We start from the raw sequence: 24,746 nt of genomic DNA on the forward strand, positions 1-24,746 counted from the left end.
TTAACGTGACCGCACATTTGAATTAATTCAGTTTGCAGTACAATTGATTATGTATTTCAACTAATCATATAGAACCTAAAATTTTAATTTTGTTATATTTTTGCTAGATTATGAAATTTCTTTTAAATTATTGATAAAGTGTAGAAAAATAATGTCATATTACAGCCTCTAAACATAAAGAATTAAATTTTAAAACATCAAAAATCTATTGGTTATTGGGACCTAAATCAAATTTGAATTAATTCAGTTTGCATTACAATTTATTATATATTTCAACTAATTATACAGAACCTAAACTTTTAATTTTGTTATATTTTTGCTAGATTATGAAATTTCTTTTAAATTATTGATAAAGTGTAGAAAAATGTCATATTACAGCATCTAAACGTAAAGAATTAAATTTTAAAACATCAAAAATCTATTGGTTATTGGGACCCGAATCAAAACTATCATTAGAAAATAAAACTTCTTGTTTATAAAGTCATACTAAAACCAATCTGGACATACGGCATCCAACTGTGGGGAACTGCTAGCAACTCAAACATTGAAATACTGCAGAGGTATCAGTCCAAAACTTTACGTTCCATTGTCACTGCACCATGGTATGTAGCCTACGTAGTGATGTCATTCATCGTGATCTAAACATTTGAACTGTAAAAGAAGAAATTTTTAAGTTCAGTAAAAAATACCTGCACCGATTAAATCAACATCCCAATCATTATGCATTAAATTTGCTGGATAATAGTCAAACAATAAGAAGACTTAAAAGGACCAACGCGCTTGACCTTCCATTCATTTTTAGTACAGCTATTTGAAACATTGTTATTTTTCTTTTGAAGTGTTGTCATGCGATAACATCTCCAGTCATGTCATATTCTTTTATAATATTTACTTATTCGGTCTTACTAATAAAAACTCTATATACAGACGTTTAACTGTCTTATACTTATACAATGAGTAGCTCGTTTATAAGTCGTGTGTAAATTACTTACTAGTAATCACTACATACGTCGTGTATAACAATATAACTGTTACTCACAGCTACGTCATAGTTTCGTCATTACTTCGTTACGAAAGGTAATAGAATATCTGAGGTTCTCTACTGCATCTGGTAGAGCGCTCTAGTGTGGCGTGTTAAATATCGATAGTACAACTGGCTCTAATCGATTACCACACTACATTTTGGTCAAAGAGTACAAGCTACAGCAATATTATTCTAATAATTCTATGATCTTTGGTTTCTTCTTCTGTGGTTACAAGGTAAACATCATCATAAAATGACAGTCGATACGAACAGCTGTTAGAGGGACGGCCATTTTTTCCCTATATACAACGCTTCAACAAGGGGTTTCGTGTATATAACTACTGCAAAACAATTCCCATTATATAATTACAGCCTGTTTATACGTCCATAGCTTATTCACGGTTTATTAGTAACGTTTTCTGTCTCAACTCTGCAAAAGTCTCGTATAAAAACTATATACGGTTTATTAGTAGGACTGTTTGTCTATTGTAGACAGATTGTAAATGTGGCATAAGTGTTTATATATATATATATATATATATATATATATATATATATATATATATATATATATATATATATAATATATATGTATATATTGCAACCTGATCTCTACAGAAAAAATGTATGATCCAGAGTTTATTGGTATCATTTATGAGGATCAGACCTGTTTTCGGATTGTTGACTAAACAACAACAACAACAACAGTGTTTAAATCTTATCAATAATAAATCAACTTCCAAAGAGAGTGAAGAATAAAGATACTGTATAATACCTAATACATAGTATTATTATTATATAGTATTATCGTTTTTATATCAATACAACCCGATAGGAAATGTCAGGCAACGTTTACGACATTGAACATACTGTAGGTTGGACAAGGTCTTGAAAAAAAATGAATAAGAAATTAAAAAAAAATTATTTTAAATAAATGAGCAAAGAATTGTCTTTTTTTTCCATCTTTTTGACATTCCGGGATAAATGTAACTCAATTTAGGACACAGAACAAACCATTAAACTCCAGAACAATCCTGGGAAATCCAGGACGTCTGTTAACCCTGGTTGCAAGGAATAACTTACGTGGAATGGCGTAGCCAGGAATTTAGATGGGGGGGGGGGGAGCACATTTTAGAAGCATCAATTGGCACATAAGGTAATAATAAAATTGTTTAATACTATGAAATTGATATAGAGTATTAGTCGGAAGACCTGAGGGGAAACGACGTTTGTGGAGGTCAAGGCGTAGATTATATGTATGTATGTATTTATTCACACTGCAATGGGTATATACCCGGTGGCAGTGGTAACTAATTACACTCAATAAAGACAATAATAAACACAATTAATAAAAAAATACAATTAATAATAATACTAATAATTAATACTAACAATAATAATAATAATAATAATGATAATGATAATAATAATAATAATAATAATAATAATAACAGGGAACATCCTAAATTAAATGAAGTACGATCGGTTAAAATAACATTTAAAGTAAATCTAATTTGCACCTTAAACCTATGTTCGAACTAAAACCCACGAGTATATGTTCATATCTGCACAAGTACCTTTCAACACTACACTCATTTCGCTGTCAACTCACTCACTGCACTGGAACTACGACACATTTCACTGATTCTATCCTGATGTCACTAACACTTCAAAAACATTTCACTGTTCAAATGCTTTGCACTGCCACTATAAACTATAAAGCTTCACTGACAGGAACACGTTTCACTTACTCAACACACTTCACTGACACAACACACTTCACTGACATAACATAATTCTTCACTGATACAACACTTCAATAACAAAATATCAATTACACCCTTTAAATACTGTGTATAATTATCGTCTATTAGTAAAGTCCTTAAGCCTATTTTTTAATACTTTTTGGTTGTTGGTAAAGCCTTTAGTAAGTCTGCAGGTAAAGCATTCCAGTCCCTGATAGTACGATTGAGAAAAGAAAACTTTCCAGTGTCCGTCCTCTGTCTTCTTTCCCTCAATTTATAAGAGTGGTCGTTCCTTGAAGAGTAATTTGGCGGCTGCAACCTAATTGGAGGATAATATGAAAATAGATTTGAGAGAGGTGGGATATGATGGTAGGGACTGGATTAATCTTGCTCAGGATAGGGACCTATTGCGGGCTTATGTGAGGGCGGCAATGAACCTCCGGGTTCCTTAAAAGCCATAAGTAAGTAAGTAAGTAAGTACTATGAAATTTAAAATAAATTTAGACTCTCCAGAAGTTGTTGTTGCGAAACATACAGAGGGAATACAATATTTACAACTAATAATTAGTTCCATAATTTCCTATGTTTAATTCCTATCTATAGTAAACTGTGTTACACACAATACACTGTAGTTACTAGTACTGCTGTGTTGTTATTAATGCTATTATCATCATCATCGTCCTTGCAGGTATTAGGCTTAGTGGCCTGTTACGGTCTCCGTCCATCTTTTCAGGGGGCGTCCCAAAGATCGTCTTCCATGTGGTATATAGCGGAGAATTTGTCTTGGGAGCCTGGAACGGTCCATTCTATTGACATGGTTAAGCCATTTTTGTCTATAGTGGTTGAGATGTTCATAAATAGGTGTAATTTTCAATTCTTTTGTAATAAGTTCATTCCTTTTGTGGTCAAGCAAGCTGTAGCCGGCAGTCCTCCTTAAAAATCTCATTTCCGCAGTTGTTAGGCGTTGAACATCTGAGTTTCGGACAGTCCAGGCCTCACTACCATACATGAGGACAGGTCTTGCTAGAACTTTATATGCTTTTAACCTGGTATGCTTTTGGGTTTTCGTGGTTTTGAAAACCTGGTTGATGGTTCTTAAGGTTCCATTAAAATGTTGAGGCCACCGGCGTGGCTCAGTCGGTTAAGGCGCTTGCCTGCCGGTCTGAAATTGCGTTCGGGCGCGGGTTCGATCCCCGCTTGGGCTGATTACCTGGTTGGGTTTTTTCCGAGGTTTTCCCCATCCGTAATGTGAATGCAAGGTAATCTATGGCGAATCCTCGGCCTCATCTCGCCAAATATCATCTCACTATCACCAATCTCATCGACGCTAAATAACCTAGTAGTTGATACAGCGTCGTTAAATAACCAACTAAAAAAAAAATAAAATAAAATGTTGAATATTTTCAGATATATCAGTAACAGGTAAATATGTCAAATTATAACCTAAATATTTAAATGAGTTTACCTGTTCTAACGTATGGGTTCCAATGCAAATTTTACTCCTAACTGGCTGTTTACCTTGGAACGCCATAATGGTTGTTTTGTTTGGGGAAATTTTCATATTGAAATTTTGTGCTATTATATTCAGGTGATGTATTGAATATTGCAGCTCGTCTTCATTTGTAGCAAAAAGAACCTGATCGTCTGCATATAATAATGTATCTAGAGTACAATTTCGGAAGAGCGGGATGTTTCCATGAATTGTTAGTCGCTAATGTCTGATGGTGGAGTTTATGTATATATTGAATAAAAGTGGTGAGAGGGGGTATCCTTGACGAACTTCACAGTTTATCGGTCTCCATTCGGTATGTTCTCATCCAATAGTAATTTTGATAATATTGTGGTTATATAATTAGTAAATTTTTCTTATAATTGCGTTTGGAACTGAATCATCTGCCAAAATTTGAAAGAGCTAGTGCTATTATTATTATTATTATTATTATTATTATTATTATTATTATTATTACTACTACTACTACTACTACTACTACTACTACTACTACTACTACTACTACTACTACTGGCTCAGTGAGTTCTGAGTATTAAGATTATCTGTAGTGCAGTAAAGCTGTGTTATACTCGTGAACGTATTGAAGTGTGAGGTTTCCTCTGCAGGTGTTCGTGCTCCGCAAGAGAGCCACGCATCAGATTCCTCGACCGGGCACACGGTTCTACATTTGTTCCTTGTCGTTGTACACGGTGGTGTACAAAGGGCAGCTGACGTCAGATCAACTATGGACCTACTTCAGAGATCTGCAGGTAATGTATAGATTCATTAAAAAATCTTATTTGGGCTGCTGAGATGTTTATTTCAGTTTGAAATTATTTCATGTCTGTATATGTAAAACATGCCAAAATATTATACGTACAATATTCTATACCTTCGTCGATGGGGCACGGTTAAGGCGAAACGCTGCAAGCCGGAAAGTCGCGGGTTCGATTCCCGATTGATTCATGGATTGATGTAATCCTTCGACCCCACTATGGTCCTGGGGTTCACTGAGCCTCTAACAGAAATGAATACCAAGGGTATTTCTTTAGGGGTAAATGCGGTGGGCACGCATTGACATCTCTATTGCCATTAATGCTGATTGTGCAAGTTGGTAGCCGTGATCTGCTGCTACCCGACGCTGTATTGGGAATGATTTGATACATTTTTATTCCTTGGTCAGTAACTATACGTGAGTTTGATTGTGCATATATATTCATATTTCAGCGGGAAAATATTTTGCATGCATATAAAAAAATGCAAGGCACCTCACCTGGTCGGTGCCGTAGCATCGTGGTCTAAGGCATCATGCGTTACAGAATGCGTCGGTTCGAGCCCTCTTGGGGAAGATTCATGAAATTTCGGCCAGTTTGTGGGACTGACGCTCACACAGAATCGTTAGTTAATGTTTTTAATTAAAAGTATGAAGAATAATATTGGAATTCTTTTAATAGTTTGGTAATCTTTACAATGGAACATTTTTTGACAAGTAGCGATTTTCTATTTTAGTGACACTTCGCTCATGAAACTGCAAAATGTCGTAACCAACCACAGCTAAATTTTGCTTGCAGGATAGCTGAAAAACTATATGATTATTTTAAAATTTCAAGTTAAATTTTGGTTATATAGCACAAGAAAACGGATACAACCTTAACATAATAGACAACATAATATGTAAGACAAAACATAATCACAAAAAACAAAAATACAACACAAACACAAGAACACAAATAATACATCACACTAACATACGAAAACAAAAACACACACACAAAATTGCAACCTCATTCAAGAAATTATCGCATACAGAACAAATAACACTCTACAAAAACATCTCAACACACAAACAACACAAACAAACAGATACAACAACACAGGCGTATACAAACTCAAATGTAACACCTGCAACAACTTCTACATAGGACAGACAGGCAGATCATTTCAAACACGTTACAAAGAACATATCACAACCATAACAAAATTACAGAACACCTCTACATATGTAGAACACATCACAAATGCTAACCACACCCACAGAGACATCAACACAGACATGGAAATTCTACACATCCAACCAAAAAGCCAGAAACTAACACACTAGAACAGTACGAAATATACAGACACACGAAAACACCCCAACGAAATTCTCAACACACAACTCAATTTCAGAACACACACACTCTTGACTCTACATTAGACCACACGAACACACCCTCACAGGAAACAAAACAAGAGGCGCCAAGACCAGCAACGACCAGTTCTGAGGATGACCCATAAAAGGTCGAAACATGTAAACCAAGTACGTTAGAATTTAACACAAAGTTTTATCATACTATTCTTAAATTTTGGATGTAAACGATTTCATATAATTATAGCCTTGCTTTATCATCACAGTGAATGTATGCTGATATTTTTAAATTGTTTGTTTAAAGCTGTGGGATATAACATATTGCCTATGAACAGTAATATACGATTGGGATACATTTTTTGTCCATAAAATTGAGAGGGGAAAAAATTATTTTGTGGATAAAACATTTTGCAAGAATTTGTATTCGTAGCCAATGAATGTATACATGTCATAATCTCAATTTGAGAAATTGTGTGGGTTACGACATTTTGCTGTTTCGTGACCGACTTGTGAAAACTCTTAAAAGAGAATGCTGTCAAAACTTAACAAAAATTACGTAGAAAAAGAACTAAAGTGAGGATAGTGATACGAATATTTTCACAGTGAACCATCATAATGGTTTAGTGCTAACGTGCTTAGCTTATAAGCCAGGGGGCCGAAGTTCAAATCTCTATACACTCTAAATTTATAATATTTGACAAGAGTATGGTCCAGACAACGCAGGGAATTTCTCCAGGTACTTTCTGATACCACCACCACCACCACCACCACCACCACCACCACCACTCACAGGGTGTCTACCTGTAACGAATGTAACCAAAAAGTAACTAATTTAAGCAATTGGTAACGAAAGTAACGAATTAAAAAGACTCGAATGATCGTTGATAACAAATTACACACATTTTTGTGCTGTACTTAAGTAATCTTGGCTAGGGTGGAGCTGAAACAGCTGCAGTTGTATAAAATATATTATTGGAAGAAAAAGCTGAGGAGTTGAGTCCATTTAACTCAAGACCAGAGAACTTAAGAAGCAAGTCTGATGACAGATCATAAGATGACTGAAATGTGATTGTTTTTTCGTCGTGCTTATGAGTAATAGAAGACCTAACATTCTAAACGTGCTAAGTGCCAATTTTTCAAATTTTATTTTATTCAGTATTTGGGAGGAACATCCATATGAGAATATCATACTAAATTGTCTTTGTCGTAGTCAACTGTAAGTGACTCATTCGTGCGCCAAAAGACGATGTTGTAATATATCAACATGCATTGCCCAGTGTGTTTTTCATCGATATCTCAGAAAGTTGTTTTTGTCACTTACTACATTTAGAATGTTAGGTCCTATAACAACTCCTTTCAATTTCTATATGCTGCCATCTAGCGACTGTAGAAGAATTCACGTTACCGCATAACTCTGATGGAATTGCATGGAATAATAGCACGGTCTAGTATATACAATCACGAAGCTTGAGTTGTTGAGGGTACAAGGAACAATAGACTGTGCTGGTACTATTTCGCATTGTCTGTGATGAGGCGATAGTAGCGATCCTAGTGGTTAGCAACTATCTATGGATGCATATTCCGTATGTATTGAGCTTCGTGACTGTATAGCCTATACTATACTGTGGTAATAGCGTGCAGCTATACTTCCATCTAGCGGTCATTACCAAAAGTTAATTTTTTTGTAACATAGGAATGGCCAGTCTGATTAATTTGTGATCAGAGCTATCGTGCACTCTGGATAGTCTCTTGCGAAGTAACTGATCTACGCTTCCCGACACTAGCGACATCTATCAGCACAATCGTGAAGTCGGGGCAAATAACGACAGTGATTTGCATGTTAACAGATCCTCTTTCTTCAAACGTGCGGTAACATAACATCATCCACTTGTAATTCTAGCTCATACTGAAGGGAAAAACGTTGAACTGATGTTACACTTTCAGATTTTATAAACCATAAAACACAATTTGCTCCTTACGTACTCGTACGTAAACAGCGTTTATTTATTATTTGTTGAGGTGGAGCAAGTGACGTCATCTAGCGATACGCAGGACGGGGGTAAGTTGAAGCACTAATTGGCGCGTCGCGCGGCAACCGAGACGTGTAACTCGAGAATGCGAAGTGATAGAACGTTCACAGTGGTGTCAAGCGATTTGTAACGAACCGAGCTACAATTTCAATTGAGCAACAATCAGCAGTCGACAAGTTAAATTGGAAAAAAAAAATTGCGAGTGAATTTGAGAGAATATTCACGATGTCGAGGCATATGCAGCGCAAATAGGAGCGGACATGTAAGGAACGGTAGCGAACGATAGAACATGATGGTTGCTATAGCAACCGAGATGTTTATTCTTAATGCATACAAATGGCTACTTCCAGGAGTCCCAGCACAGAAAAGCTATATCGGGTTTTCAGAGTGTCTGGAAAAGAAGAGATGTTGTCATTGCTGACGTTTACCTTAACAGCAATTCTATCAGCGACGTATTGACGCATAAAATTTGCGGCTGGTCTTCGATACAGTCTACCACGATTTTTTTTCTTCGATACAAAAGTCTCGTGTTTTAACATCGCATTCCAAATAAGTTTTGTATTACAGACAGTATTATTGAAGACCTTCACGATATTAAACTTGGTGCGAAAGTCTTAGAGCAGGGATGCAGAACTGGAGAAGAGAGAGATGGAGGCATGGGGAAAGAGTTTGTTCCCCCGTCCACAAACCTCCGGCCTTCAATGACGTATCTGTGACGTTTTGCAAGCACACTGAATACACATCTCTTCTCCCCCTAACATGTCCAATGACGCGAGGGTTTAAAGGAAGGGATGAGTTACGCTTTCCGGCTTGTGACGTCTACTACAATTGTAGCACAGTTTTGCATCCCTGTCTTAGAGAATAGCTATAAGTAACAGATACCACAAATGTATTCTTCTTTCCTTGCCTTGAATGCCTTCCCTAATAGTCTCTCTGTATAGCTCTGATTGTTGGATGTTCCTACATCTGTGACTTTGGTGCTGTCGATGGCAGTTGCTCTGTTTAATTTATTCCACATGTCTGTTTAGTTATGCTGTCTTTAAGACTCTGCTTAATTTATTTGCAGTCTCCCAACTACGACACATACCTGGCATTGGTGCACACCCGATTCTCGACTAATACATTCCCCAGCTGGGAGAGGGCGCATCCTCTACGGTAAGCACTTGGAAGCATGATCGAGTTCGTCCTGAGTTGAGTTCTCTTGTAGGTTGTGTTTCTGTTGTCTGCAAAATCCTAGAGCTTTATTTCTGTTCGTGAGCACGTGACATCTAAGTCACTGGCACTTCTTTTATCGTCTCAGCTTAATTGGTGTCCGTTTTCAGTTTTTGCATCTCCTACATGCATGTTGACAGGTACTGTTGCACACACAAGACTGTGGGCCAGTGAGATTTTCAAGCCACATTTTTCACACTGTTTCTTGTAGGGCGTTTGCAATCATTATCATGGTGACATTTGTTATCAAGAGTCGAAAATATTAGAATAATAGAATTTTTCTTTTATTTATCTTCATTAACAATGATATATTTTCCACGTTGTAAATTTACTATATAGGGTGTAACTAAAATGTATGTCAAAACTTTAGGGCATATTCCTCTCATATAGACGATGAAAAAATACTACAGAGTGATTTATATAGAACTGACACATTTCTTTCATTAATTGTTTCAAAACGAATTGTGCTAGCGACAACTTATTATATCTAAAATGTAGAGGAATTTTGGGAGATTATTCACCTCTATAGCAAATGTTGTCCGGCGTTGTCAAATCCGGAGATCTCGGTGGCCACAGGTTCCTGGAAATTATTCGGTCGTCACATAACCGGATAAATGGAACCATGCTTCATCTGTGAACCATGTGATGGACAATATGGCAGGATTTTGCACAATGAACGTCTGAAACCAACGACAATAATTCAATCTTTTATCCTTATCTGGTTCCTGTAGCTGATGAACAACCGTAACCCTATATGGCTTTATTGACACATTGAGTAGGTGTACCCTAGTCTCCTGCGACAAACGTCTTAATGATTTTTTGGGTGACTCCTCCAGTCGTGCTCTTACGTCAACAACAACCGTGGGAAGCCTAGATGAACGATGCTTGCCCTTTTCACTCACCAGAGATCCAGTTGTTTCCAATTTGTTTACCAGTCCTAGTATTGTGTTCCTTTTGGGAGGATTGCGAACACCAAATTCTCTCTGGTATGCCCTTTGAGTAGCTGTAATTGAATTCGTAGTCCAATATTGCTTCACAAGGAAGAGTCGTTGATTTAATGTGTACTGCATTTTCACGTTGACACAAAATGTCGAAAACAGCTGCCAACAATAGGAATAAAACATAAACATCTGTGCATCTAGTGACTAGGAATCGAAACTCCAGAACATTCTGCTGTTGGTTTCAGACGTTCATTGTGCAAAATCCTGCCATATTGTCCATCACATGGTTCACAGATGAAGCATGGTTCCATTTATCCGGTTATGTGACGACCGAATAATTTCCAGGAACCTGTGGCCACCGAGATCTCCGGATTTGACAACGCCGGGACAACATTTGCTATAGAGGTAAATAATCTCGCAAAATTCCTCTACATTTTAGGTATAATAAGTTGTTGCTAGCACAATTCGTTTTGAAACAATTAATGAAAGAAATGTGTCAGTTCTATATAAATCACTCTGTATATGAACATTGGTGTAGCCCTTTTTCTACAACTCTGTTCACATTGTATGATGCGGTACATTATGAAATAAAAATAGCATACTGTACCACTGGAAATCTATCTTGCAGGAAGCAGGAAACATGCATCAACTCGCTGTTGCATTGAATCTCGGACATGCTGATGTATGCCTGGAAAATGTCGCCACTCTCTGGACATTCATGTGGTCAACATTATTTCGTACAGCTAATTGTCTTGTGGTGACATTAGGGTTGTCTTCAACCTCATGAAGTATTGCCTCCTCCAATCGTGCTGTCCTCGTCCTTCTAGGCCTCCCCTGTCGTGAGTGGAAGGTTTGAATGTTCCCTTTTCCCAAAGACGACGATGAATTGCTTGAAACATCCTCCTGTCCAGCACTGTCGTTGTGAAAATCTCTCCCGATACATATGTCGAGCAGCACTGCCATTGTCGCCTGCTTTCCCACACATCGAATAAGCATCTGTGAATTCCGCATTTGAATACACTTCCATTGTACATTACTGTACCTGAAACCAAGTCCATATGAACACAACAGTTGATGCTATGTGCTCAGGGCCAGTAAAGCAATGAAGTGAATCACATGATATGATCACAGCACAGTTGGGTACGGTTACCAACTCTCCCATATTTTCCTGGAACTCCTGCCTGTATATGAGATCATTTTTTTGGATCCTCTTGCCCCTCATAGTGATCCCCTAATCCTTCCATAATTTTATTTATTAATTATGATCCTGTTAAATATATTTAGATATAAACTGACATTAATATCGATAGTTTAATAAATGTTTATAATAATATTGCATTTTACAACTTGTAACAAAATAATGTAGACTTGGGAACAAGGTTGAAGTTCTGTTGTTTGGTGAAGCTGTATACACGTATGCAGGGCTGCCAAGTTAAAATTCTGAAATAAACTGAAAATCGCGTTAAAAAAAAAAAAAAGCTGTCAACGAAAAATGTGACAACACTAATAATTTTTCTTATGAAAATAATAACTAAATACATTACCTTACATACAATAATAAATTCAGCATTGAAAATGTGAAGCACAGAACAAATACAGTCAGATTCCTATGAATTACTTTTGTTATACTCTTCAGTGGCATGTTTGGCTTTATTGAAATATTTTTCATCAAACACTTGTTCTTGGGACTTTCCCTCACAGTTTAATTTGAAACATACAACGGAAGAGAGAGTTCTGTTTGTCTTCATTGGGAAAGAAATTAAGCTTTATTCTGTCATCTCTATAAAAATAATATAAATCAAAAATAGAAATAAGCCGAATAATACAAAATAGAGACAGGTACAGCACTTGTGAAAAAAGCTAACAAATGGGTACCATGAGCTAACAAGCCGACAAACCTTGGAAAACACTGATGTCAGCTTTAAAAGCTTACACTTGGCAGTCCTGCATATGGTTAAGAGTTATTTTTTTCTCTCAGTTTGCATATTAAGATAAAAAAAAAATGTTCTGCAGCATCCTCTTGGTGAAATATTAACAAGTTAAATCTATGAAATATGCATATTTTGAAATATTATTGTACTCACTATTGTGACCTGAATGATATTTGTATTGCAATTAAATTGGCAGTCTATATTATAAATATAAACCATTCCATCAATGAATCCTGCCTTTGCATTCCAAGAAATCGCGCTAAAATTTGCCGTGACCAAGTTTCCCGTACTTTTGTGATCAGGTGTTGGGGCAAAAAAAAAACTGCCAGTAAACCTAAGAACTATGAGTTATTACATCACCCCATCCCCACCACGAAACCAGAGGTAAACAAGAGCGTCTACATACTACTGTATGTACTTGTAATCTGTTTTGGTGTGGAGTGACTGTTACACGATAGCTATGATGCCATTCCACACAAAAACAGAATCATTTGAGCATCAATGTACGCAGAGTTGATGCATGTATCCCTGGTAACGGGGGCTTTTTTGATCACTTCCTGTAAGACACATTTCCATGTGTTATGCTATTTCATAATGTACCACAGCATACAATGTGTGCAGGACTGTGAAGTGTTCCCGTACCAATGTTCATAAGCATTTTTTCATCCTCTATAGGAGAGGAATATGCCCCTAAAGTTTTGACATACGTTTTAGTTACACTCTGTATGGGACAAAATGTTGCAAGACGGTATGAGTGAATTCTTTTTCTTTTTTGAGATAAAAGGGGGCTTGCAAGTAATGAAATTGGGAAACGTTGCTTTAAGTACAGCACATCACCTTGCAAATTCTTGTAAAATACAGTCTTTTATTTTCCTGTTTGACACAGGAAAATAGTTCTTCTTTGTTAAATATAGGAGTGGAATATTATGAGTGACATCATCGCATGGTCGGAGATTTATGCATTACTTTTAAAATAAATAAAGATGTGTGATGTAGAATGCTGTCGTTGTAGTTGTAGAATGCTGTCGTTGTATAACTGCCGAGGTTATATCAGTGTCACTAGTTTCCTGCAGGAGTTCTTTTACATGCCAGTAAATCTACTGACATGAGCCTGTCACATTTAAGGACACGGATTGTGGTTGTAGTAGTAGGCTATGACTTGTAACAATGATGTTCAGTTGTTTCATAAAGTTAATTGTTAATGAAATTCTTACTCAAAATGATAACATAGAAAATAACACAAATGTTACATTTTTATTACTCCATCTAGATTTTAGTCTGCGAAGTGTCTTTCTTGACACTGAAGTTTCATTTATAAATTTTCTTAACTAATTTCCCCTGTCATTCTGATAATAGCTACTGAACTGCAAAATCTGTATGCCATATAGATAATACAAAGGAATGAAGATATTGTGTACAGAAGGCATCAGTGTTACTTTAGCAAAATTTTATGTACAGTGACGAAATAAATGCCTCATTGTCTTTAGTTTAAGATATGAGTTGCTCAAGTAATAGACTAGTATACGACACAATTTTTACTACAATATATTTTAGTAATTCCAAAGTTTTATATGGGTCAGAGACATGGTGGAAAGAAAGGAGGAAATGAAAACTAAGAAGCTAAAATTAAAATAATTGTAAGCAAACAGATGTATGTACAAACTTGGACAAATCCGGAACGAAAATATTCGAAATGTATGAAAGAAATTGTAAGGAGGAATTTTAATATACACATGAAGAAAACTCACACTAAAAGAACAGTACCAGTACTTAAAGACGGTTCTGAATTAGCCATGAAAAGAGAGAAGAGACTCTGGACGTCCGAAAAAGAAAAGGATAAGTCAAAACAGCATCAGCCTAATTCTTGTTAGGCTGGTTTTTTTCTTTGGATTTCCGCTTGTCACTTCAATACATTTTATCTTTATTCACGAACTTCTAACAATAAATGCAGAAGGAGTGCTTCAGCCAGCTTATATTTTATATAGTATTGTTTTGTAATGTATTATATTGTATTGTATTATATTGTATTGCATTGTTTTATAATGTATTATATTGTATTGCATTGTTTTGTAATGTATTATATTGTATTGTATTGTAAATGTATTATATTGTATTGTATTGTGAGGATTGTGCTAACATACTAGATGCAGCAGCACGAGAGAATTACTCTCTGCTTCTTGTGAATGAACACACATTCATTTATTTTCTGTTTAAATTTATAAAGAATCTACGAATGCAGTTATTTTCTAGAGCTAGTAACAATTTTGACAATCTGTGTAAGTTACTGAAAAATGTTGTTGTTGTTATCTAATGCCGGGCTTTGGCAACGAAGCCATTAGCGTTCTTGCTCTCTAATATTTCTCTGTGGTGGATCCATCAGGTAGAACTTCACAGGTTATGAGATGATCTTCAGTCATTTCTTCTTCTTTGTTGCATAGAGGGCAATTTGGATTTGTGTAAATTCCTATTTTATTCAAGTGTTTGGCCAAATAATCGTGTTCTGTAAGCAGTCTGAATTTTGCTACTGCAGATTTACGTGGGATTTCTGGAATAATTTCTGTTTTTTTTTTTATTAAAATGTTCCATTTTTTATCTTTGGCTTTGGTACATAGTGCTTGGTTTTGCTTGATTTGTATATTTATTTTTAATTAGTCTTTTGATGGATGTAAAAGGTAGGCTTGTATTTGTATTCTGAATTAAATTGGATCCTTTTTGGGCAAGAAAGTCAGCAGTTTCATTTCCAGCAATTCCGCAATGTGCAGGTATCCATTGCAATTGAATTCTTTTCTGTAGTTTTTGAAGTTGTTGGATCATTTTGTGACATTCTTTAATTTGGATTGACATCATTTTATATGAATTTATTGCATATAATGCTGCTTTAGAATCAGAGAGAATGACAGCATTTTGAAATTTATGTATTCTGTATAGTAGGTGTTGGAGTGAGATATGAATAGCCATTATTTCCGCATCAAAATTTGTTGTATGGTGTCCTGCTGTTGAAGTTACTGAAAAATAAATAGGTACAATTTGCACGCAAATAGTTGTGTACGACATCGTATGTCACTTGCACAGATGTCTGGCTCACAACGGAGAGATCAACACGCTGAGGGGCAACGTGAACCTCATGAAGGCTCGAGAAGGCGTCATGAAGAGTTCAGTGTTCGGCAGCGACCTCAAGAAACTCTACCCAGTGGTCGAACCCAACCTGTCTGACTCAGGTGCCGTCGACTGTGTCTTGGAGTTCCTGGTCATGGCTGGCAACCGTCCCATGCCTGAGGTTAGTTTTTGCTTTGCTTCTTGTTACATATTACCTGATAGTGGATAAGTCTAGCTAGAGCCAGTGTAGGGACAGACAGTTGCTTGCTGACATGGGAACTGTTCATGAGGTAAACTGCGCACATAATTAGATTTCTACAGCAGCTAGACAAATATTTATTTCATTTTATTTTATTTAGTCATCAACTTTGTCTGGCCATGGCAGATAGATGCATTCCAGTTCAAATTACCAAGTTAAATGCAACCTAGACAAATATAAAAAATATCCTATACTAACTATAGGGTTGTGGAATTCAAGCTGTGGGAGGAGCAAATCGAAGTCAGAAATTCTGTTATCATCAATCTACTTCAAGAAATCGTTTAGTTTTACCCTAGATCATATATGTAACAGATAACTCATCGCTGTGTTAAAATCTGCAGCACTTTGAAGAGAACAACCGCCAGGATTGCCAACCGTCTGCCATAAACGAACACGAGATGGTAGTACAGTCTCTAATGCAATTCAAATGGGAATTATGACGTGACTCCTTATGTATGTAACAACTAGATGGCAGCGTAGTAAACCTGACAAAAGTTGTTAACGTCAAAGCCTATGAGGCCGATCTATCTGTTACATATATGATCTAGGGTTTTTCAATACTGGCAGATCTTCATTGATTCAGTTGTAAGAGAGGCAGTAGTCAATAATATTATTGTGATGTATCGAAGTATGTATGATATTTCCGTGCTGGAATTCTGTGTTTCCATATGATGAAGGATCAGTGGAGCAGAGAAAAATTCCCTTCAGCACTGGGACTCGAACCCAGGTTTTCAGCTGTACATGCTGACTCTTTATCCACTACGCCACACTGGATACCAGTTCCGATGCCAGATTGAATCCTCTCAGTTTAAGTTCCACCTCTTAGTTTCCCTTTAGTGGCCAACCCTCATGCACTGTGTCACAGATGTGTGACAGTGGCACAGTGATGAAGGATGGGTGGAGCTGAGAAAAATTCTCTCTGACACCAGGACTCGAACCTGGGTTTTCAGCTGTACATGCACCCGAACACAACTCTGGATCAGCAGGCCAGCACCTCAGCCAACTAAGCTGTACCGGTGGCCACTCCATTTTTCTTCATATCCACATTTCAAATGCTTCTAGTCGTTTTTCACTTCGTCGTAATTTCCATGTTTCTGTCCCATACAATGCCACACTCAACACAAAGCACTTCGCTAGTATCTTCCTTAGTTATTTTCCCAGAGATACGCAGAAGATGCTCCTTTTTCTATTAAAAGCTTTCTTTGCCATTGTTATTCCCCTTTTGACTTCCTGGCAGCAGTTCATGTTACTGCAAAGTGACATGAAAAACGTTTTCCTTGCATTTTTAACTATGTCCTGATTATACCTATGCAGTATAAAATATTACCATGGCAACTTAAAACTTACGATTAAGCAAAGCCTGCATGATATAGTAAAAAAAACAAGGTACAATAAAAATGTAAGGAAAAAGTTTTTGATGTCACTGTAGTACACCCCAAGTATTTGAAGCTGTCCACTTGCTCTACTGCCTCATTTAGAATTCGCACGTTTACTTTCATTTTATTTTTCTAAGAAATAATTTGGAGTCTAAGCAGTTCCTTGGGTATATTTTAGAAATAGATTGATGTGAACATTAGCAACATTGATATGCTGTGATATGATTGATATTGTGCAGGCTGTGATGACGATGGTACCTGAGGCATGGCAGAACGACCAGACCATGCCGAACGACAAGCGGGACTTCTACCACTGGTCCGCTTGTGCCATGGAGCCCTGGGACGGACCTGCTCTGCTCACGTTCACAGACGGCCGTTACGTGGGCGCTATCCTGGACAGGTTAGTTGCTGGCAGTGTGTAGCGTAGGGCTGTACAGCCACTGGAGTCTGTTGCTAGCTTGCTACAAATGTCAGACTGACTTAACTGTATTGCAGCTCTAATATTATTTACGTAAAGATTAATTTTTGGTCCTACAGAATTATCTGTTACGATTACCATTGGTTATTAATAAAGAAAAATTCGCTCCAGCACTGGGGATCGAACCCCGAACCCCCAGTTCTACACACTGGGTGTTCTAACCACTGAACTACGCCAAGGCTCAATCCACAGCACCGGACCAAAGGAGAAAGATTCCACCTGGTGCTGTGAATTGACCCTGGATGTAGCTCAGTGGTTAGAGGACCCAGTATGTAGAACTGGGGGTCCCAGGTTCGATCCCGGTACCAGAGCGAATTTGTCTCCATTAATAACCAATGTAATATTATCGTCGTGGAAGCTATTGATTGGAACTGCCCTTGTTAAGAACACAGCTAGATCCTGATCGCAAACTCGAAAACAAAAATAGGTTTGAAATCGAGAGTAGAATGTTCCGTTATACAAGTGCTACTTTATAACAAAGACAAGCTGAATGTGTTACACCTTGCACTACAGTAGAGGCATATTCTAGTAACTTATAAGTAGAGTCTGATGGTGGTTGCAAAAACAGTCGAGGGCTGGCATGTGAGAAGGGAAAGAATAAGCTAACAGAAAGAGAGTTTGTTTCATGATGGTTAATATTATACGAATCTATCGACACGGAAGTTCATCTCACACTAAAACCTATCTTTCTCGTCTGTACCCATTGGTGATATAGCCACGGCACACGATGAAGTCACAGGACAGATCTTGCCTCCTCTACTGTATCAGATTTGGTTGCACTCTGTCGGAAGGATGCAGGGTGACTCATTAACAATGGAATGATGTGGAAATAAAAGTGTGTGTATATGTATACATTAATATTAAATACGATATTGTTATAACATTATTAGTTTTTTGTTTTGTTGGGTACATGTGATTAAGGTGGTCATGAGTCATGGTGTGTAAAGTTAGGTGTTCACAGATCAGCGTCAACATCAGTATCACTCGCATTGCATGTTATTGCATTCAAGTGGCCAAGTAAGCACTTATTTTGACATTATTAACATGGTGGAAGAAAAAAATAACTTTTTTATCTGCCCCCATGAGAATATTTGTTTGTCAGTCCAATAACAGTTCTGTGCAGTTGATAAAAAGAATAAAGGAAATATTACCTGAATGACAGTCTTTTCACTGCACAATGAGAAATAGCTTCAGATGCCTTCCCCCCCCTCCCCCCTTCTTTTCATCTTATTTAAGAAATATATTTCGCACTATTCTGCTCCACTTTGTACATCATGCTGAGTGTACATACATCACTACGTGTCTTAAGCGTAGTCTGTGTCATGTAAATGATGTTTACTTTAGCTTGTGATGAACTTTTGTCTTGTTACAGAAATGGCCTGCGTCCATCTCGCTTCTATATGATGAAAGACAACATCATGGTCATGGCCTCTGAGGTTGGAGTCTATGACACTGATCCCAGCAACGTGATTCTCAAGGTACAATATTCATTATACAGGGTGCTTCACTTGTCCTTCCTTTTCAGTTTTATGCACCTTTACATTCCATAGTATGCCTTTGAAATTGGGGACCTGTTTCTAAGATATTTCAAGGCAGAGTTATAATCTGTAGGCTACCTTGAAAGTGAGTAATTTGCGCCTTCTTACTGAAAATAGGCATCTCGTATAATCAACCCAAGCGGGATTCGATCTCATGTCCGAGAGCAGCTTCAGATTGCGAGACCAGATCCTTATTTCTGAGCTACATTAGTGGCTCATCTGAAGTTTCTGGAATAGTGTAAATGGCGAAAAACAATGACGGAGTCCGTGGTTCCCATATTAAAACAATATGCATGATGTGAGATTCGAACCCACAACCTTACCATTAATTAGCTGCACGCCTTAACTAAGTGAGTTACTGTATCAGACACACTTTTTCTTTTTGCATTTCGGATCTGATTATGTGTGGGTAGGCCTACTGTGTTTATGAAATCAAATATGAATGCACGGGATTTCGTAATTCCATATAAAGAAGGCGCAAATGAATCCTTTTGGTCAGTCAGCATTGTCGTCATCATCATCATTAATTTTATCATTGCTATCGCCATAGTTATCATAGATATAAGCCACACATAATAGTGCTCGGTTTTCCTACAGTATTAGAGTAAATGGAACTGAACTCGAATCTACGAATATAAGCAAAAAGTTTCTTGGCTTGGAATTGGACTGGAAATGTATTTTACTCCTAAATTGAGCTCTGCCTTTCATGAATTAAGATTCTTATCTTCTGTTCACGATATAAGCACTTTTAATATGACTTGCTTATATACTTTCATTCTATAGTGAATTATGGATTAATATTATGGGATAACTCATCTGAAGTTAAACATATTTTTGTTTTACAAAATATAACTATAAGGATAATGACTGGTGTCCATAAAAGGCCATCATGTAAAAAGATTTTCCAAAAATCAAAACGTTCTTAATTTTAATACAAGACACAAATCAGATCTCCATCTACTGTCTGTTGATTTCAGCTGTTATAAAGAGAGTTCACTATTCATGTATTACGGTGTTCAGTGCACTGCCTTGTTATCTTAAAGCTTAGAAGAGCCATGAGAAATATTCTGAACAGCATTTACAAAATTTCTGAATACTCATAGGCTACCTTTTATTTAACTGATGAATTATTTATGCTTTGAAATTAAATTACAGTAAATTGAGTTAATCTCCTTGCTATGTATTGTACGAAATGGAAATATAAAAATTGGAGATTTATCCTTCGAAGAGGTGGAAAAATTCAAATATCTTGGAGCAACAGTGACAAATATAAATGATACTCGGGAGGAAATTAAACGCAGAATAAATATGGGAAATGCGTGTTATTATTCGGTTGAAAAGCTCTTATCATCCAGTCTGCTGTCAAAAAATCTGAAAGTTGGAATTTATAAAACAGTTATATTACCGGTTCTTCTGTATGGTTGTGAAACTTGGACTCTCACTCTGAGAGAGGAACATAGGTTAAGGGTGTTTGAGAATAAGGTGCTTAGGAAAATATTTGGGGCTAAGAAGGATGAAGTTACAGGAGAATGGAGAAAGTTACACAACACAGAACTGTACGCATTTATTCTTCACCTGACATAATTAGGAACATTAAATCCAGACGTTTGAGATGGGCAGGACATGTAGCACGTATGGGCGAATCCAGAAATGCATATAGAGTGTTAGTTGGGAGACCGGAGGGAAAAGGATGTTTAGGGAGGCCGAGACGTAGATGGGAGGATAATATTAAAATGGATTTGAGGGAGGTGGGGTATGATTATAGAGACTGGATTAATCTTGCACAGGATAGGGGCCGCTGGCGGGCTTATGTGAGGGCAGCAGTGAACCTTCGGGTTCCTTAAAAGCCATTTGTAAGTAAGTAAGTAAGCTATGTATTGTATATTTTTGTCACTTCATCTCTGAGCTCCAATGCTGATATAAGAACTATGGAATACAATAAACGAAATGAAAATGGAATAAATCTTACGTCTTCATAGCAGAGGGGTCTTCAGACAGTCTTACCTCGTCTGTTTTGCTCTCCATTCTGTCGGGTAGTGTCTCATATACGATCATGTACTTCATATTATGTATAAGTTACTTCATAAGGTGCACGTAAGAATTAATCCGAATTTTTCCGATACATACTTATCAGAAAGAGAGTTTGTCCTTATGACCTGTTTTATTTTCTTAAAAAATCCAGTTTGGGTGTTTATTCTTCTGGTCACAAAAACGTACGAATTTTACTGTTTTAGAGCCGATTGAAACCAGGAAGAATGTTGCTAGTGGACACGAAGGAGAAGACTATGATTCAGGATGTGCAGCTGAAGAGAAACATTGCTGCCAGTCGCCCGCATTCCGTTTGGCTGAATGAACAGGTAAAGTGGATTTTCATGTTTATATAATGAAACTACCTAAATCTATAATAGTTATATTTCTTTATATTTCATGTAAAAATCGCACTTTCTAACTGTTTTTTTCTTTTGTTTCAAAGGATTTCACATACAGTAGCAACTTTGTTCAATTTTTAAGTACTGGTAAATAATATTACACCATATTTTTTTCAGTTCAATACCGAAATTGACGGAGATTGAAAGAACATAAATGGCGTATTGTGGTACAGTTTTGTGGTCTATGTCTAGAATATTTTCTTTCAGTCTGACATTCCAGGTTGGACGAGTACTAGCACAGTCTCGCATGTTGGCAACATTGAAAGACAAAGCTGCAATTCTATGCAGTAAGTGAAACTGTTTACCCGTGTCTGTATTTAGAAGGTTAATTTCCACGGTGTCAACTGTTAAGTCTTTTTCAGAATCCTTCCTTCAGGATAAGTGTAAATGCTTTTGTGTTGGCCACCCAAAAATGCTTATACAAAGATCACATATACTACTATGTTATCTTACCCCAATGTCCGCTTTCAGTCCATTGTTAGCCACGGTTTTGATTTTTTAAATTACATGAATCGCTTCGTTTTTATTTGAGAAGGAATGTAAAGACCGAAAAATGTCGGTTGTCTGTTGATTTAATGGGAGTTGGATGTTAACAGGGTAAAAAATTGCAACGTTTTGTTTGCTTATATTAAAGAGCATTTTCATAACAATTTTAGATACAATTTATATATATTCCTAGAATATTTGTACTCAATAAATGTGCTTCTTGAAATCGTGCTGCCATAATGACCAATAATATACATTCCACTTCAAAAACTCTGTTTTCCGAAACCTACATTTTCCAAGTTATTAGCACACTTTGTAAAAAACTATTTAAGTTAGACTTAAGAATTTTCCAGGCTATCTTATCAGTTGTATAGCCTAATAATGCTGCCGTTTCAGATTTATTGACATTATTAAAAGTATTCTGGCCTACCGTACATTTTATTATATGAGAAAAAAAAAGTTAAATGATTAAAAAACCAAATATGCCCCAAGACCATAATATTTAAAGGAACCCTATTGTTTCCAGCAAGAATGCCTTTTACTATTCTAAGTCTATGTGATTGAAATGTAGAAAAGGAGATAATTGTATCAATGCATGTGTATGACCTGTACCTATTAATGAAAACTTAATTAGATTATTAATTTTTCCCCCCCAACAAGTAAAGTAATGTATCAGAACTCCTAGTACGTATTGAAAGAGTAGAAGAGGATAGGGTCTATAGGCCTAATAAGAAACAAATACCGTAATAATCATGTAGTTGCGAGTACTAGAACCTAACTTCTGAAAAAATAATACGTAGTTATATTTTTAGGACTTCTGCATTGCGTAGTAACCAACTCACCTTAAGCAGTTTAGCTGGAATGATTTTGAATATATTCTTCACAGTTCAGGCTTGGCTCCTTAAAATTGTAATCTTTTCAGTATCTGAAGAGGTTTTTGAACTGCAGATGACTTGAGACGTTGTGACAAGTGCTCACCCTTTGTGTAGACTCTGTGAAGTAAGACATCAAATAGTTAAGTACCGATAGATTTTTTCTATTTTTTTATGTTTTACGTTGACAGTTGGCATTTTCTTTGACGTTTACAGCAGTATTACGGTAATAATAGAATAATTTGTAGCAAAAAAAAAAAAATGGTAGGTTAGTATTTGAGAGATTTACAAAAAAAATTTCGTTATGTTTATCTCTAGGTGACTAAGTACACTCACTAAATTGTAAGATTTTAACTCCAGAGATAGGAAGAGAGGAAATCGTAACGTGTCGTATTTCAGTATTGATTAATCTAATTTAAAAGTATTTACTATATTAAAATGTTGTGTATTGTGTTTCTTTCTTACAGTTGTTATATTGTACAAAAGTTTTCTTTCTGTTTCCTGCAAGGTGTTTGTGTGTACCGTTACATGACTGCAAAACCTGGTAATGTTTTCCACTTTTTTAAACTGTTACTTCCGTTTCCTGCTCTCTCCACCTTTCATTTTTAGTTGTTTGTTCCTAGCCAGCTCTACCAACTTCTAATTTGACTTGTATATCTGTTTCATTTACATGTGTGCATCGAATTTTTCTTGATAGCCTATTTATTTTTTGTTTTCTTTTCATGTGATACAGTCCTCTAGCAATTTCATTTATTGCTCAATTATATAATATCAACAGAAAAAACATAATGAAAAATATAATTTTTTCTACAATAGATGATTCAATCACAGTCTACTATATACAGTCGCGAAGCTCAATATGTAGTAAAAATGCAAACATGGGTAGTTGCCCACCACTAGGATCGCTACTATCGCCTCATCATCGCAGATATCTCTCCTAGTAGACGACAAAATATGTTACACTTTCGTTGTGTTCTATTAACACCTTCCTTCCATTATTGAAATATTAAATGCATAAAATTAATTTATTATTTTAATGAAGTATATTAAATTCCACCATAAACTCGAAGATATCTGCAAGAAATAGGTTAATATTATTTTTGTTTGTGCAAAACGAACTGAAATTTACTATAATCGCTTCACTCATTCAAGATTATAGCGATAATTAACTATGAAACCAATAAATATTAATTTTCATTTCCCTTTACAACAATAATAATGGAAATATGAATTAATGGAGTAACTTACGTGTACCAGTACTTGTAGTGTATGCTTACGTAGTTAACAAAGTGGGATGAGGTTAAGCAATAATAATCACACCAGAATTGGAAATAAAACGTGATCATTAAATTTTATTGTAACAGACTTTTTCCACGTCTCTAGTAAAGTAACAAATAAAAATAACAACAAAATTAACAGCTATAATTAAAAACATATCCTTTGAAAAAAAAAGTAGGCCTAAGCAATAATAATCCCATCAGAATTAAAAATAAAACGTGATCAATAAATTTCATTAAAACAAACTTAATTTTTCTACGTCCCTAGTAAAATATTATTATTCCAATTATTGTATTTTAGCCATTAACATTTTCATTACAACCAATAACGAACATTTCACAAGCATCAATGTGAAATACGCAACGAGCTAGCACTCGATGGAAATACGACACAGTCCAAAGTCGACCGTGGACAGTCTATTGTTTCTAGTTGCT

General features: G+C 36.2%; 1 protein-coding gene across 1 annotated transcript in view; it reads left to right on the top strand.

The window, feature by feature from the left end:
• Nucleotides 1–24,746, top strand: part of LOC138704693 (uncharacterized) — a 211,033-nt gene that overhangs the window by 131,824 nt on the left and 54,463 nt on the right. Inside the window, exons 6-11 of the mRNA XM_069832832.1 lie at nucleotides 4,885–5,028; nucleotides 9,483–9,571; nucleotides 15,573–15,777; nucleotides 17,471–17,631; nucleotides 19,082–19,187; nucleotides 21,482–21,604. Coding sequence (XP_069688933.1) covers nucleotides 4,885–5,028; nucleotides 9,483–9,571; nucleotides 15,573–15,777; nucleotides 17,471–17,631; nucleotides 19,082–19,187; nucleotides 21,482–21,604 — 828 coding nt within the window. The remainder of the gene's footprint in view (nucleotides 1–4,884; nucleotides 5,029–9,482; nucleotides 9,572–15,572; nucleotides 15,778–17,470; nucleotides 17,632–19,081; nucleotides 19,188–21,481; nucleotides 21,605–24,746) is intronic.

This window comes from Periplaneta americana, chromosome 8 (assembly GCF_040183065.1).
Source record: "Periplaneta americana isolate PAMFEO1 chromosome 8, P.americana_PAMFEO1_priV1, whole genome shotgun sequence".
NCBI classification, from domain to species: Eukaryota; Metazoa; Arthropoda; class Insecta; order Blattodea; family Blattidae; genus Periplaneta; species Periplaneta americana.